The 16,166-nt window shown below is 44.1% G+C and overlaps 1 protein-coding gene across 1 annotated transcript in view; it reads left to right on the plus strand.

Annotated features, from left to right (window-relative positions):
* Positions 1–1,059: 1,059 nt before the first annotated feature.
* The window catches only part of Cow (Proteoglycan Cow), a 45,377-nt gene continuing 30,270 nt past the window's right edge, over positions 1,060–16,166 (plus strand). Inside the window, exons 1-4 of the mRNA XM_077677504.1 lie at positions 1,060–1,533; positions 2,228–2,294; positions 2,466–2,568; positions 9,576–9,907. Coding sequence (XP_077533630.1) covers positions 1,393–1,533; positions 2,228–2,294; positions 2,466–2,568; positions 9,576–9,907 — 643 coding nt within the window. The 5' untranslated portion in view covers positions 1,060–1,392. The remainder of the gene's footprint in view (positions 1,534–2,227; positions 2,295–2,465; positions 2,569–9,575; positions 9,908–16,166) is intronic.

Here is a 16,166-nt window from a genome sequence, read left to right on the forward strand (position 1 = left end):
ATATATTGGTTGATATAAAATGCAGGAGAGTGTCCCAGGCTGATTTTGCCCATTTGAGTGGGTAAGGGGGAAAGAGGAAATTGTTTAAAGAATTTGGTCATCGTAATAGTTAGCGGGAAGGGTTTCAAATCTTTCGTTTGTAAATAGAGGGCATGCCAATATAATATGTTCAGTTGTTCCCGGAATTTCGCAGGTGCTGCATGTCCCCTGATTAGTAGAAGTGCGAAAAAACTTCTGTCGTTTTGCAGGGAGGGAAAATGTTTGTACGTCTATAGGAAGGGATAGTAGCCGGGGATCGGGAATGCCAAGGAAAGCCAGGGAAGCCAGAAAGTCTTTAGGGCTTTTAGGGCGCTGCTTTAGGGCGCTGTTGGGGCGATGCATGTGCCGCCAGATGAGCTGCCTATTTTCCGGGTATTCCACCATGACCGGGCACCCACGCGCTGGTTGCATGGTGGCGCCGACGTTCTTGCGACGAAGGATATTCTTGATTTCTGGAATCCCCGTAGATTATGTGATCTTCTATGTGAGCTGATCTCCATGTGTATGGTCTTTCATCAAATCCGCGCATGTAGACGTGTTCTGCCGAATGCCCACCGCACACGAATTTCGGACTGTCCGTTGAGCCCCAGCGATGACGCTGAAGAACGCACTGTATACATCGCTTGAGCCAACTAGTCCAGCGTGTACGTTAACGTGATCCACATACGTGCACCTTTCTAAATTTTCTGGTTGATATAAGCGATCGTATGCGTGCGTGCGTGCAGTCACGGTTACGGGACGGAAATAAACTCTGCCGCCCAGGCACCGTATGCGAAGCGCGTTATCTCCAGTCCTAAACGAGCTGCTAGCCTGCACAATCCTTCGCCTTGCTGGCATAGGAGTATGAAGCGAAACCCTGGTAATTTTTCTGTTGTTTCGGCCGCACGACATTGGAGTCCGCGTGGAGCGCTTGTTAGCGATAACAGGCACGGCAGACGTGGTCCAAATCGATGGAGCCGGCGCGCGCCACTCCAGAGCCCTCTGGCACAGGGTCCAATAACTACAACGGAGCCAGCGGAGCCGACGCAGCAACTATCGGACGGCGCCGGCCAGCCGCGACGGAGAGCCGCTGGTGTGCGCGGAAAGGGGTCTGTCCTCCGCCGCATCCGAAGCCGTTATTTGTGTTTTCCTGGCTCCTCCGTGCTCTAACCTGCGTGTACCGGTAGAGCATTCCAAAAGCTGTCGATCTGAGCACTGTCGGGAGGAGGGCTTGCAGAACGCGGCGGAGAAACTGATGCGAAAAGCAGCGACTCGGTGCGCTTGACGCATATCCCCCGCTTTGATCCGCTGGTGTTGGTGAGGTTGCGAAAGCCCTAGGCCTAAACTTGCATTTGATCGGCACTGGTAAGAGCGATGCATCCTGACGTGAAGGCGTGGCTCTGGCGCGTTGTATTGGCATCCCTTCTTTGCACCGCGTATTCGGCTACGATCAAGGACAAGTCCAAAGACTCAGAGGAATGGGACTTCGAGTTCGAGGAGCATTCTCGAGACGAGGTAAGTCGCACGGAAGGAACCAGCCTGCTCCTGCGCGTCATTTTCTGCGATCACAGCCCGATTATTTATTTTGTCGTGCCTTGCCGTTCTGTGGTCGTGTCACTTTGTTAAGGTTTCTGGTGGATATGTAAACATCATAATTGTGCAGGTCCCAGGCCCGTCACCTTTTTTTCCTCGCTCAAAGCAAAATGTAAAAGTGATGGTAGTAGATATGATTTTCAGTATTTCATTATCGGTAGGGTTCTGATTCGTAACAGATCAACATTCTGAGTCAAATACCTCGAAACTGCAACTGGTGTGCCTGAAATTCCGTTCTTACTGAACAATGATCGCAGTCGTGAGGCCGAAACCTAAAGAAAAAAAATATAAAGATGTTGAGCTTTCTGGGTGGGGAAATTGTGTGCCGTCCTGAGCATAAGTCTGCCTCAGAGCATACGTATGCTCGGGTCATTCGTAGCTAGCGCAGCTACCGCGAAAATCCGTACGTCGGTCTTGTTCGCGCGGCGCAACCGAGGCCCCTGGATACAGGTTTTATATTACTATTACTGGCTGCCTATTCGCTGCGCGCGTTTATAAGGGGTGTGTCGGCTGCGGAAGCGGTCACGGTCGAACGTGTCGCGTTACAGGCGGGCTCAATGGCAATGGGTATTGCATTTTTCATTAACTTGCTCTTTCGCTGTCATGTTCTCCGCAGACTTCGACGCAAAAAGATTCTAGGAAAGATCTCAAGGCGACGTATAACGCTTGGTCCTTCGCTGATGGTGAGTTCGTAATAATTTATCACTTGAACGTATAAAGGTCAGCTAATACATGTATTAAACCTGTTAAAGATGCTAACTTTCTTGATGCTGACTTTTACCAAGTATACAAATCATGTGTGGATATGTACATTTTCTGAGCATCCCACAGATGACGTTCTCTATTGCTTTCAGCCGATCTTTGCCGCACCGTACAGTGCAAGCCAACCCAGGAATGCCTGATCCAAGATGAGGATACAGCAATCTGTGTCAGTGCCAAGAAAGTTAAGAAAATGAAGTAAGCAGCAGACCCTTTTCTCCTCTAAAGTCATGTAGTAATAAAGTGTGATGCGACCAGGGCATAAAATATTGTCCCTGTCAAAGGCGTAGAAGAAAATATGACCTGGTTGTAAACTGAACAATGCGGAAAGTTCACAGGCACCGCAACAGATACAAACACCTGCTACTCTTGTAAATGCAAGTGTGTGAAGATGTTGAAGCTGCTTGATAACAATAGCTGCTGTCATTTGCAAAAGGCCATAGATGTCCAGGTGCATTTTTAACTGTTGTCAAGATACTTTTTCTGTAGTTGAATTTGTTCTAGCGATTCTTCATTCACTATTATTATTTCCCCCCTTCCATGTTTTTTTATTCTTACAATTGAGTCATTGTCTGTTATAGAGTATGCTGTAAAGTCTTTTATGTCAAGTTGCTAAAAAAAATGTTCCTGGAGTGCATAAGTGAGGTGCCCAAATAAACCGCGGGTTGCGTGTTTACAAACATTGACTGCAAATAGTGCAGGTTCTTTACAAGAAGCCAAGCGTGAGCTATGATAATGTTCTTTGCAGTTAAGGGTGTGTAATGAGGCACTTGAATAACCTTCCCGGTTCTACAATTTCTTTGATGGCAATAGAAGACAATTTATTTAGCTAGTGTCCTTACATAGAAAGATGTTGATGCTAAGCAGGAATACTGCAAAACAGGTTGTTTTCGTATCTGCCCTTTATGTTTAAATTTTTTGTTTTGCTTTTCTTTTTATTTAAATGGTGGGGACAGATAAAATAGACCTGACTTTATACAGCAGCAGACAAGCGATATGCGCACATCTCCTGTCGTGTGGCACAAGCACGAGCTAAAGTCGGGGTATGTTAGTCTCTACTCGCATACATAGTGCCTGAACATGCAACCGACCATCAGTTTTCCTTAGGTGAGGTCTGGACGCACCTGACTTCTGATAGCAGAATGTGTTATGCAGCGAAGAAGGAATGGTCAACTTCATCTTGGTTTCTTGTTTGAGTGGCATTAGAGCATTAAAGATACTTGCAGTGTATCAGAACTGTGCAGTCTCTTAACAGCGAGTGTTTTGTCTCTTCACTCGCATATAGCAAAACTTGTACAGCATGCAAGCCTCACTGGTATGGGCAGTCCTGCCTTTTGCGGCCTTGTGTGCCTGGCTGTACCCGCTCTGAGCCCTGAGTACGAATAAAAAAGTATTATTGATTGTAGCGAGCACAGATGGAGAAAGGTGCTACCAGGCAGAGTCCGATGAAACTGGAAAAAGGTTAAAATGGGCATGCCGTGTGGAGGAAAGTTTACACCATAGCTGGAAAGAAACACGGTTGAAAGCCAACTTTAGATGCCTGCTCTTGTTCTGTGTATTTTATTTTACCTGACTGGTTTTTTATGCTGTTTTTTTTTTAAGCTGTCCTAGGAAAATTTGCAAAAGGAAAAAGAACGCTGCAGTATATCAGTGATATCAAGGAATTGTATAACATGTAAGAAGAGTATTCAGGGTGTTTTGTGGATACAGTAGAACTTCTTTTTTTCTACTTTGCCTTTAGGCAATTTGTGATAGTTAGAAAAGGGTGTTTCATATTGTAAGGAAATGTGTATCGTTTTATCACTATGGGGTCTGAGCATAATGAACTGTTGCAGTTGCGTGTGGGTAGAAACTGCTGATAATATAAAAAGGCATTTTACCGAGAAAGCATTTCCTCAGGGCAATCGAAAAAGGAAAGAGAACAAAACATTGAAAGAGGCCCAAACCCTGCAGTAAAGGCTTTTGTTAAGCAGTTGGGATGTGGTGTGGGACCAAAAGAGTAATGAATCGGTGTGTGAGATGGCTGCTGTAAGAAATTACTGTTAGGCTGGTCATACTGCTGTCAGTAAAGCAAAAACTCTGTAAAGTAAAACCAGTAAAGTAAAAACAAGCGAATAACATTGCCTTCGCCAACAAGCAAGCTCATTTAATATCAAATTTTAGGGCTTTACATGATGAAGCTATACCAGGGCTATGATGCATGCTGCAATGGAGGGCTGTGTAGTATTAATTTCAACCACCTGGGGGTCTTCATGGGCCGAAATCTTGATACTCGTTCATTTTCGTTTTTTGCCTCCATCGGAAAATGGCTGCTGTGGCGGGGTTTAACCTGTGTCCTTGTGCTCAGCAGCACACCTTAGGTACTGAGCCACCACGGCGGGTTCATAGCATTTGTCCACATGATGAACGACATCCATTCATCTCCTCACATCATGAATGTCTGTCATTCTAAAATTTTAACAGTGAATGCGGTACTCCACCAATACCGTACTAATATAACTGCTGAAGTAGAATATTATGGTTAAGTGAACCGAAGATTTGCTGCAGTCAACAGATATTTCCAGAATCAGTGTACCAGCCTCCATGTGTTTTTTTTAATATCATTTCTTTTTTTTTTTTTTTTTTACTAGGAAGGTAGACTCGGTAAACAGCCTTTCTGGAAGCTGTGCTGGTATTTGGACAGATGCAGCCAGGCTGAACAGTTTGTACCATTGAGACTAGCTGTATAGATGTCATTTAAAATAATAATGACATTCATTTTCTTTGCATTATTCAGATGCCATAAGGAAATAGTAGGTAGCGATGGGAAATTGTGGTTGCCCTTGTGGTCAACTTTTTGTAACGGTCAGACATGCCTGCATAAAAAAGCTGGTGAACGTGATTCAGAGCATAAAGCGCTTACCAAGTCTAGTTTCATCTTGATGCAATTCAGCAACATTCATTCCATTTAACCTATAGCCTAACAAATCCTTTAATTTATATTTCGTGCTATTTTTATGGAGCCTGCATGCTGATTGAAGTTGCTGTGTAAGATCCCTACAAATTAATCACTGTTCAGTCCTTATTGGTGCACTCTTCATGGCTCTGGCTCATTAATTACCTGCCACGTGGCATCGATCAGGCAAGGAAAGCAGCTTGTAGACTTGGGAAGCTTTTGTCAGACGTTTTTTACAGTTTACTGTAATTCAGGTATAGCTAAAAACATGCTGTGATCAGCTGCATAGTTCAATGTAGCCCCTCTCACTGTAAGTGTTTTAGCTGCTTGCCGGAACGGTCAGCTGTAGTATTTACTAACAACAGTTTGCTCATGCCCACAACGACAGATTACATGGTTGGCAAATCAAGCTAATCTTGAGTGCTTTGTCTTGTAACTAAAATTATCTCTCATTTTCTCTCACTTGAAGCAGACAAGCTCAGCAGAGACACTTGCGCAGCAGCAGAGGCATCCATGGTGTATAAAAACATCTTTACATGGAACTTACAGATTACAAAAAACCGTTTATCTGTAGACACCGCTGCAGCACTGTACTGAAAGCGTTGAAGGACTAGGGAATAGAGGATACTTGCGCAAGACTTGTAGGGCATATATAAGGTAGGCACAAGCAGGATAATCTTTCACAAGAAGAGTGAAAAGTTCCCAATCTGTTAGGGAGGGAAACTTAGGAGACACCATCTCTCCGAAATTGTTTACAGCTCGTCTCGTGGGGTTATTTGGGAAGCTTGAATGGGAGGGAGAAGCCAGGGGTACAAGTGAATGGAGAATGCTTGAGCCACTTGAGATTTCTGCACAACGTTATCTTGTTCAGTGAATCAGGAGAACTGCGAAAAATGCTTCGGGAGTTGCACTTTGAAAGCTTCATAGTAGGTTTAGGCACGAATATAAAGACGTTTGAAAGGTATGCACAAAATCCTCCCCTTTAGCCCTGGTAATGAAGGGAATGATGAATATTAGAGGTGTGTGAATGTCAAATTTGGGACCACAAATCGAACCTGAATAGAAAAAACTGACGACAAATACAATATTTTTGAATGTGAATAGTAAAAAATGACGTTAACCAAATTGAATATGACTTAATATGAATACCTTTGCTTTAGTGTGTATACAGCTTCTAAAACATAGCTGCAAAAAAAAATGGCTTGAGCATTCACGACTCGATAACAAATCTGAGAGTTGCTGTACTAGTGCTTAATAAGAAAATGCTACTAAGAAATAGAAATACTGTCGGCTCCCGTTAATATGAAGTCTACAGGTACTGCAAAACGCTTCGAACTAACCTAACTTCCAATTTAAGAAAAAGCACAAAAAGCATTGTTTATAGTCCACAACACACCTCCCTTGATTTTGTTCAGAATATTGACTTTCATACCCGAGTCGGGTGTGCGACACGGGTTTCCATGATAGTTGAGGCATATCGCCAAAATCGAAGCCTGCAGCGTCCACCACACACTCTACTCACTTGGCGCTGTGCGCAACAAGCAAGGTTCACGGCCTCAAAGCAGAACGATGAGTGCACTGGCGCGAGTCACAACTGGCCTGCCGATTATCAACTGTGCAATGCCTCAGTTGCGGTGACGCCGACATCAGTAGGAAACACGTTGCTGTTTTCGCACTTGAAAATTTTGTATTTTATCAAGAAATGGCGGTCACCTCGGTGCTTTTTATTCAAAATAACTTCCAATTAACTGATGTAACGGGTTTTAGCTTCAAATTGGATTGCATGTATTTACAAATAAATAATGTAAATTTGTCGCTACCACACATCACGTCCAATTTCCCGAAGATTCGAATTAGGCAACTTCGAATTGTCGAGCACCGACTGTCCAAGATTAATAAAGATGGCAGAGCAGTGGAAAAAAACTTGGCATAAATTGCCTTTAAGAAATTCAGGTTCCTCAACATACTGTGACTGGAAGAAGTATATTATATTGGGTGCAGTCCCTACAGTCGTTCACTTTTGCCAGGAATGCTAGTAGTTGGTATGACTAGCACGTTACTGCAAGCATTACCAACCAGTAATGACTCCTGGTTCCTCACTCATGCACCTATATTAACAAGAAACGTCCTTTCTGTGTATAAAGTTTGCACAAGTAGTGTTGGACTTCAGCTAACAGACACCAGGTTTGAATTAATGAATTTTTGGTCAGGAGAATTGAAAGGAAAGTCCACCAGCAGGCGTAACTTGTCACACCTAGGGGTGGACACCGAAACGCCTGCTGGTGGGGGGGGGGGCAGTTTGGTAGAGAGGAGAGACAGATGAGAAAGAAGGCATATTTGTAACACCATCCAATTGAAAGAAAACAAAACAAAAACACAACACAGACAAATGTGGAGGAGCATGTCAACTAGCTATGTACAAGTAGCAAAGAAACATAATCAACCCATCAAAGCCAAGGTTTTAACAAAAAGGTGTGTGTTAGAGAAAGGTAGCTATAACATGTACACAAGATACAACCTAATAACACAAAGCCAAGTAACTTTTGTAATACACTGCACAACCACAGGGAACACACCCACACTCACATACAACACACACATGAAAAAACAGTCTTGTGTGTACAGTCCTTCAGTCCATTACTGAAGGTTTACACATGTTTGGCCTTCTTGTATAGCTTAGGTGTTGTGTGAAAAAGCCCACCAAAAAAAGGCATTGCTATGCGGAGAAGCTTGAAAGTTGGCAAATCGTGTGGCAGGGCCAACTCTTATTGCTCTAGTATTAGTAAATTTCGAATATTTGAACTCTTCGAATACTTCAAAGGGAAAAAGTGCACTGCGAATCTAATCAAATAGCAAACACTATTTGCGAAATATTCGAAGTTTCGAATATTCGCACGTCTCAATTGAATATATGAATGGAATGATGTGGATGAACATAATACCTTCTTGAACAAGTTATTAGTGCATGCTAATCCCAACCACGAGAAAGTAATCCAGCATAGAATTATTATGGGCTGGGGGGTTTTCGGCAAGTACACTAAAATAGTCAACAATAAGCTACCTGTGTCCCTGAAAAGGAAAAGACTGAAATCGTCGAAGGAAAACTTAGGTCAGCCCAACGAGCAATAGAAATGATGATAGCTAGCACAAACACAGGTGGAACACATCGTGGCTCAAATTAAGAGGAAGAAGTTGGCGCGGGCTGGGCCACCAGGGTAACCAGGAAATTCCTAGTTAATCAGTTAGAAACATTTAGAATAGCTCCGTAGAAGGCAGCGCTGCACCTGCCGGCAGATTGCGCGAGCAGCTGTGAAGCGGAGGTGACATTCCAGCCAGGCGGCTGTTTGTTTTGTTCTCCGGCTGGCCAGGAGAACCGGTCGAGCTCCGCTGAGTGCACTCCTCCTAGGGCCTGGCGGTCATGGCCGCGCTTGTGCTCTTCGCAGTTTAGATTTCAAAATTGCCGATGTTTGCTGGGTGCTTGCGCCATGCCTGCACGTACTTCAACTGTCTTTTTAGGCAGTCTATACAGAAGTAGCGTTTTCAAGAAGTGAAAATTTTCATTGCACTTGGCCAGAGAAGGACGAAATTGCCAATCATTTGTACAAAGGGGTCCAAATTATGGTGCCAGTTTCGAAGAGCAAACAGGCAGTGAGGTCCTCGTTTACTTTTCTTTGAAGTTGATAAAATGTGCTTTTGCCAAAGCCAGACTTATGAGATGCTTTTACAGTGTAAATAGCCGAGCGTGGAGAACAGTGCAATATCCTAGATATAAATGACGCGCACTGGCTATAGTAGGGTGCATTCTATTTTGTCTGGGCCTGACACAGGTGAAGGGTGTGTAATGTTTAGTGTTATTTGACTGACTCTAGCATAGTTTTACGGACTATCTCTTTGGTTGTTCTAAATTTTGACCTTCTGCTACCACCAGTAAGAAACCCGCTGTGGTGGCTCAGTGGCTAGGGCGTTCTGATGCTGAACCCAGGGATGTGGGTTCAATCCCGGGTTCGATCCTGGCTGCAGTGGCTGATTTTCAGGTAGAGGTGAAAAGCAAAAATGCCCATGTGTTGAGATTTTGGCGCATGTTAAAGATCCTCAGGTGGTTAAAATGAATCTGCAGTTCTCTAGCATGGCGCGCCTTGTAGCCTAGGTGTAGCTTCGGCGCGTTAAACCCCATAATTAATCGTCTGGTAAGAAACCAACGAGCAACCAGCCACAGGGGTCATCTCACAGTCTGGCTGACAATCGCGGGTGCATTGTTCTCGTCTGACAGGAAGGCCTCGGGCGGCTGGGGCAGCTACGACAAAAAGCAGAGCACGGCGGCACCACCCACCACAACGACCGCGGGCGCATCCAGCACTGCGGGCTCCACAGCCAAGGTGTGGAGCAGCGCGGAGGCGGACGACGAGGATGAGGACCAGTACTTGGAAGAGGACAGCAGCCAGGAAGAAGAGCTGCGCTGCCCACCGTGCCCCGTGTTCAAGGCCGACTACGTGTGCGGCACGGACAACCAGACCTACTCCTCCGAATGCCGGCTCCAGTACCACAACTGCCGCCAGCGCACCTCGGTCCAGGTGTCCTGCAAGGGCTTCTGTCCGTGCAAGGGTGAGGCACCACATTTAGAGCGAGCGCTCCATGACCGTGCAACTGGCACTGGCACTGCGTAGGCCACTGGTCTCCAGGGGCTCAGTCCAACTATGAGCCAGTGCAGTCGCATTTTTTGCTAGGCAACAGCACAGTAACGAAATACAATTTCAGTTTGCTTTGGGGAACCAAAGAATTGTTTTTAGTTATAGGTACCTATACAGTGGGGAAGGGTTGCAGGGGCCATCTTGAAAAGTGTAAAATATGGGGGCTTGCTTTTTTTCAAGGAAGGCAAATTGTCTAGTGTCTGCACATTTGTCACTGACAGGATTTCTAACAAATTAGTTCATCAGTAATTTCAAAATGGTAAGATATGCTTTGTATTGCACATGAAAATGGATCACTTCTAGACTGACCAGGGCCATGCTTTATGTATTTGCAATGCTGCCTAGCTGGCAAATATATAAGCATCGTTGGTGTGCCAAATTGAGTAAACATGTCTGCTGCAGCAGCTATTTGTTGTATTTGTCACCAGTCCTTGAAAAGGAGGAGGGAGGGAGGGTCTGACCAGAACCACCCGTCTATCAAGATCTCTCTGCTCAATTCAAAGCCCTTAATTCAACATAATCGCATGACAAAGTTTTTGCTATTGCCCCATTTATTTCTTGAATTAGGAGCTTCATTTTTCACTACTCCCAGCCGAAAAAAAACCATTCGAGGTCCCATTGGCTCTGCTGAAAATACCATTGGACCAATTAGAACAATTGGTTCCAGTTGGTGCAATAATGTTTTTGGCAGGTACCAATTAGACTTCTTTTTTTTTTTTTTTTGCTGGGTTGCGTTTTCTGTTGTGTAAGTCAACTTTTTTCAGAATCTGGAGCGGTGCGACTTGTGTGGAATTTTTTACATCTTGCTAAAAAATTGGGCCCCATTCACACCCTACCTGGTCGCATTTAGGCAGAAGGCAGCTGTAAAGCAGGATGTAAAGTGGACTGTTGCACTCAGCTGAAGTCCTAAGGTACAAAATTGAATGATCATTTCTGTTCACAATCTGATGGCACTTCTTATGCTTGGAAATCAGCTAATCACGTGAGATTGTTGGAGCTGCGAATTGAAGTCATACGGGGGATCTCAAAAATGATAAATTAAACTAATTTGCCTCCGTTGGCCAAGGAGAACAGTTATAAGAACAAACCTTGTTGACGGTCTGAAGGAATTTAACCGGACTTGCTGTCACTCTAATGTGTGCAGTTTGCTGGCTTGTTATTGAAACTTGTGCCATGTAATGCAGCCATGGCCCACACATCGAGCTGTCTTCTGCTCATGCATATTTGACAATGACAGTACACACAGACGGAACCTTCTGTGCTGTTTTATTGTGCCCACTTTACTGAATGTGGGATTTTCCTACAGAATTTGTACCGTGGTGTGACTTGTAAACTGCCAAAATATGGTAATTTTATTGTGAAAACAAGTACAATGACTTTTTTTATTTACGGGCCAAATCTAATCAAATTAGGAGTATTTATGTAACTAACCATCCTAACAACAAAACTAAAATCAGTTTCAGGATACCTTCTATACTTTCTGAGTGACAAGACTAATTACCTGAAAGTTGCATTAAGTAGAATGAACTAATTAGGCAAAAACTCAACGAGATTTTTAAGTCAGTGTGATCAGGAAGGTCTGCTCTGTGCCGAAAAGCCATTAGATTTTGCGTTATATTTTTTAGGTATGAAAAAAATAAAAAGAAAAGTTTCACCTTCCTTTCAAAACCAGAAATAGTATCATGTCACAACGAAAGTGAAGCTTGTCTTTTTTTTATGGATACCTAATGCAGGGGTGAGACAGCTGCGCATATTGCGCAGTTTTGATACAAAGTTGTTTTCTTGCGCCAGGCTGCTCCAACAGCTTGAAAATTGGAAAAATTGCGCCAAAATGCTCCAAAACAGCATGAGAGCCAAGGATTTGAATGCTCCCGTCAGTTTCAGTGGGGAAAAATGCTTTCTGACGGCATAATTTTTCGGCACCCTCAAGGTGATGGTGTTTGTACAAGTTTAATTTATTGATCAATCAATAAAAAAAAAACGCGTAAAATTGTCCCCTAAACAGTTTTTTCGAAAGATACAATGTCGGGTTGCACATGTTATATTCTGTACATTTTTAAAGCTTTCCCATCGAAAACCGTTGCAAAGTCCTGTATAAAAAAGCTAATGTTTACTGATGCGACAAAACTTGTTCAAGTTGATAAAAAAACAGCAATTTTCGGAGCGCCGTATCTCCGGAACGACATCACTGGGCGCCGCGGTGAAGATTGGCATGGTGGAGATTGGAAAACGTGGTCGGCAGGCGAAGCAGTTGCTCGTGGTTCAGGCTAGTTCACTCTAGGTCAGGCAGAGCGCTATTTGAAGATTTCTACCGTGGTTTTGGTTATGGGGGTGGGTTTAGTTGTTTGATCTGTTACGGGAAGTTGCGCCACTCGAAAGACGGAGTTCATCAAAAACAATGCGGTGCCCGCGAATTCGCCGTGTTTCGGCCTGGAGTGTGGGGCGCGGTGCATGCCTGAAGTGAAATTTCGGACTTATTGCGGTGTTTTATAACGCTGAGTTATTGCTGCCTTTGACAGCGAGCTTGCGAGCGACGGGAATGGGACGATCGACACTGCAGAAGGGGCGGCGAGGCTACATTGCCGCAAAATGCTCAACCAGTGTCCGGTAGCGAGACGGGCTGTTATTGGACACTAGTAATAATGGTTCATCTGTCTGAAGTGAAATTTAAGGCCCAAAGGGAGGTGGCTAAACATACTAACGCTACTCAAATTACGATCGTAGTGAACGTGCATTTTAGGGATTGAAGTGAGAAAGCTGATGGGGTGCGACGACTGTCACCTCGCTTTGCGCGACTTTTGCCGTGGCTCTAAACTTGTGCCTAAAGCCGAGTCATTGATTACCAAAATAATAATTAGGCATTCGCATGATAATAAAAATGCCTTACGATTGCTGAGATATTCAATTCGATATTTTCAACGGAACTCCACGCTTTCTATGTGTAGAGACTAGGAGTTTAAAAATTGTTTGTAAAAAGGAAGTGCAGTTTGTACCTTGTACTTGTACCTTGTACCTTGTACTCTGGTAAAACAAATTTTATTTGAAGACTATTTGAGTTATTTACATTCAAAACTGATTAAAAAGTGCACTCTTCGCCCCCCCCCCCTCCTTCCCCCCCTTCCCAGATTTGCCAAAAATTTGATTTTTTAGGCACATAAGGTGACATAATAAATGTCGTTAACTGCTCCAAATCAAGGTTCTTCTGCTCCAAAATCGAGATTTCGCTGCTCCAAAAACTGCTCCCAAATCGGATTCAGCTGTCTCACCCCTGCTAATGTAAATAAAGCAATAATCTAAAAGCTTCTTGGCACAAAATAGACTTTCCTGGTCACGCTGACATAAAAATCTTGTTGCGCTCTTGCCTAATTAGTTAATCAATCTTGGGGTGAGTTTGGGAAAGTGATTAGTCTTGTAACTCAAAATGTATAAGAGATATTTTAAATTTGATTTCAGTTTTGTTATTAGGATTGTTAACTACATAAATACTCCGAATTTGATTAAATTTGGTCTAAAATAACAAAAATAGTTTTACTTGCCACGTCCCCCCTTAATTCTACAATAAATGCCAGTGCTCTACCAATCTTTCAGCTAGACTTGAGGAAATTGCTGATTGGCTAAGGGTAAGTGGTAAAAGAAAGGAAACAGCTTCTGAACAGAAATGAAACTGTGGTGGACTGAGTATGGTAAAACCAACCGCGGCCTCTTAGCCTTTGACTCTTTCGTTACCACGCCTATTCAAATCGATCACCGGTGATCGATGATTTATATTTACTATTTCAACATGTTGTAGTCGTTTCTCATACACCTAATGCGGCCAGTGGTTAGTCTAGGCACTGCCCTTTTAGAATCAGTTTAAATTTTTCCGCTCCGGCGACATTGACATTTTTGACGGCGTTTTTTGCGAGCTGAGGTGCATGTGTTTTTGAGGAAGGGGGCGTGGCTGCTGCACTTGAGAAAAAAGGATGCAGATCGTGGTTAGGCTGCATTACCATAATATTTTTTTGTCAAAAGGCTCCTGGCAAGTCAAATACCAAACAATGCTGTCAGCTTTGTAATCTGACAGCGTTAAGGGGTGATAATTACTTAAAAATGGCCCCAGCTATTCACTAATGATCTTTGGTTCGGACAATGGGCAGCTTTATTCTCCCAAAGCTTATTTCTGATGGTCCCCCGCAAGTCTAGCGAGTGTGCCTGCCATTTTCAACCAGTTTACAGCAGTTTCGGTTTCGTTTTTGCATTGCGAAATTCATATTTGGCGCTACTACGCAGTTACCCAACTACAAGCTCATTTGCCATGGCGCCTCCGTTGCCCGCTACTGCTCCTCAAAACAAGCATGCCGCTCGCGCTTCCACTTTATCTATGCCTTGCTTCCGCGATAAGAGCTTCCTCTGAAAGTCAAACTATAACACCAAGTCGTCGGGTATCAATTCAGACGAAGAGAACGCCTCCAATTGGCGTTGAACACCGCCAGCTGTTCACCGGTCAGTTTCGGTTTCATACGGGGGTATTTCCGGAGGTCTAGTGTTGCTTCTTAGTAGTACTGTCTATTCTGACGAAGTCTCCAACAGCCTTGTATTTGTTTCTTTTCAAAACTGTTAGGTGGCGCTGCAATGTAGTAGGCTCGTAGTGCTGAACTCGCTTCACAGCCCGACGGCGGCTTGGTGAAAGCTTGCTGGGCATGATTCTAGCTTATCGTGCCTTATTCCTGCAAGCAAGGCTACCATAGTGAGTCAGAACATGATAATAAACCGCAAATGAAAGTTCTGACTGATACGTGATCATCAGAACGTCAACAAGCATCCACCAAAGAGTTTTGTTCTCAACTCCAAGCGGATTTTTTCACATCGCTTGCTTGCCTTCAATATTGTGCCCGTCATAATCATTGACGAGGTGTATTAACATCACGTGGAGGCTAATTTGGGCCTTAAATAATGTCAAACCACCAGATTCTTCTAGACAACCATCCAAAATAGCAAACTTTGAAATAGTGGTTGGGCTTCACCACATGGCTCGGGCACCACGCGGGCTAACATTTTCTGTTATATCTGACAAATTGTACTGCGCAACTCAATTTTTTTTCTAGTACGGGTTTTTGAAATGTCTACCTACAAAATGCATATTCTAAATTTTTTCTACTACTGGTAGTTTATGATACACAACTTACTTTTTTCTTATTTTCTTCGACGCGTGGACAAAAATTTCGAATTCGTAAATTTTTTTTGCAATCATTATTTAAAAACACATTATTAAAACTGGTGTTGTTAGAAAGTGCGTGGAATAATCTGCATTTTATGCCACTGCAATGTGTGCCTAACCAATATGTATAGCACAAAAAAAAATGTTTTGTTAGACCCCTCGAAATTGGTCAATTTCCCACGGTAACGAAAGAGTTAACCTAGCATCCCGGCGAATTCTTGGACTAGCGCCAAATCCTCCCCTGGTGGCTCTAGCGGGCAAAAGGGAGTTGTAATTGCCATAGCAGCGTTGCCGGCATCTTGAGCTTAAAGGCGTTGCAATTGTCATGGCAATGCTGCGAAAAGGTGACGACCGAAAGGGGGGGGGGGTGATGCCTTCATCCCCTAGCTTTTCCCCGTCGCTTCGGTCCTGGCCCCATGCCATTCGCGGCGCCCACTAAGCCTCACCGAGACCAGCGCGTAGCCATTCAGACGTACGCCGCTTGAATAGTAAGACGGCAGCTGAAATCGCACTTCAACACTTTATAGATATTACGAAGATGCGACCGAGCACGAATGCGACAAGCGGTGAAAAGCACTGATGTACGACACAACATAGAAAAATTTGACATCAAACACGTTACACGTAGTTGTACAGCTCTTTGCACGACACCAGCACTGTTGTTCAGCTTCACTTCACGCTTTACGAACGAGTGTCTCGCCTTTTGCCTAACACAAAGCAAAAAGACTTCTTGCTGCAATTCATCTCTGCGGATGGGGCGTCCTCTCTGTTGTGGTCTTCAGAACGCTGACACAAGATTTCTACTGTGCTACGACGCACGCGCGAGCACTGCGGCCTTCTCTGGTGTACCCCTGTTGCTCCAGCAGCAACGACGACCGTTGTCCCGCTGTCGCGCATGCACGCCTCTAGTCGCACCGGGAAGAGGCAGAGGAGAAGCAGTGAGGGGAAGAGGAGCGTTTTGCTTGCCCCGCGCCGC

This window comes from Haemaphysalis longicornis, unplaced genomic scaffold (genome assembly GCF_048455015.1).
Source record: "Haemaphysalis longicornis isolate Haplotype H1 unplaced genomic scaffold, Haemaphysalis longicornis Haplotype H1 scaffold_1, whole genome shotgun sequence".
NCBI lineage: Eukaryota > Metazoa > Arthropoda > Arachnida > Ixodida > Ixodidae > Haemaphysalis > Haemaphysalis longicornis.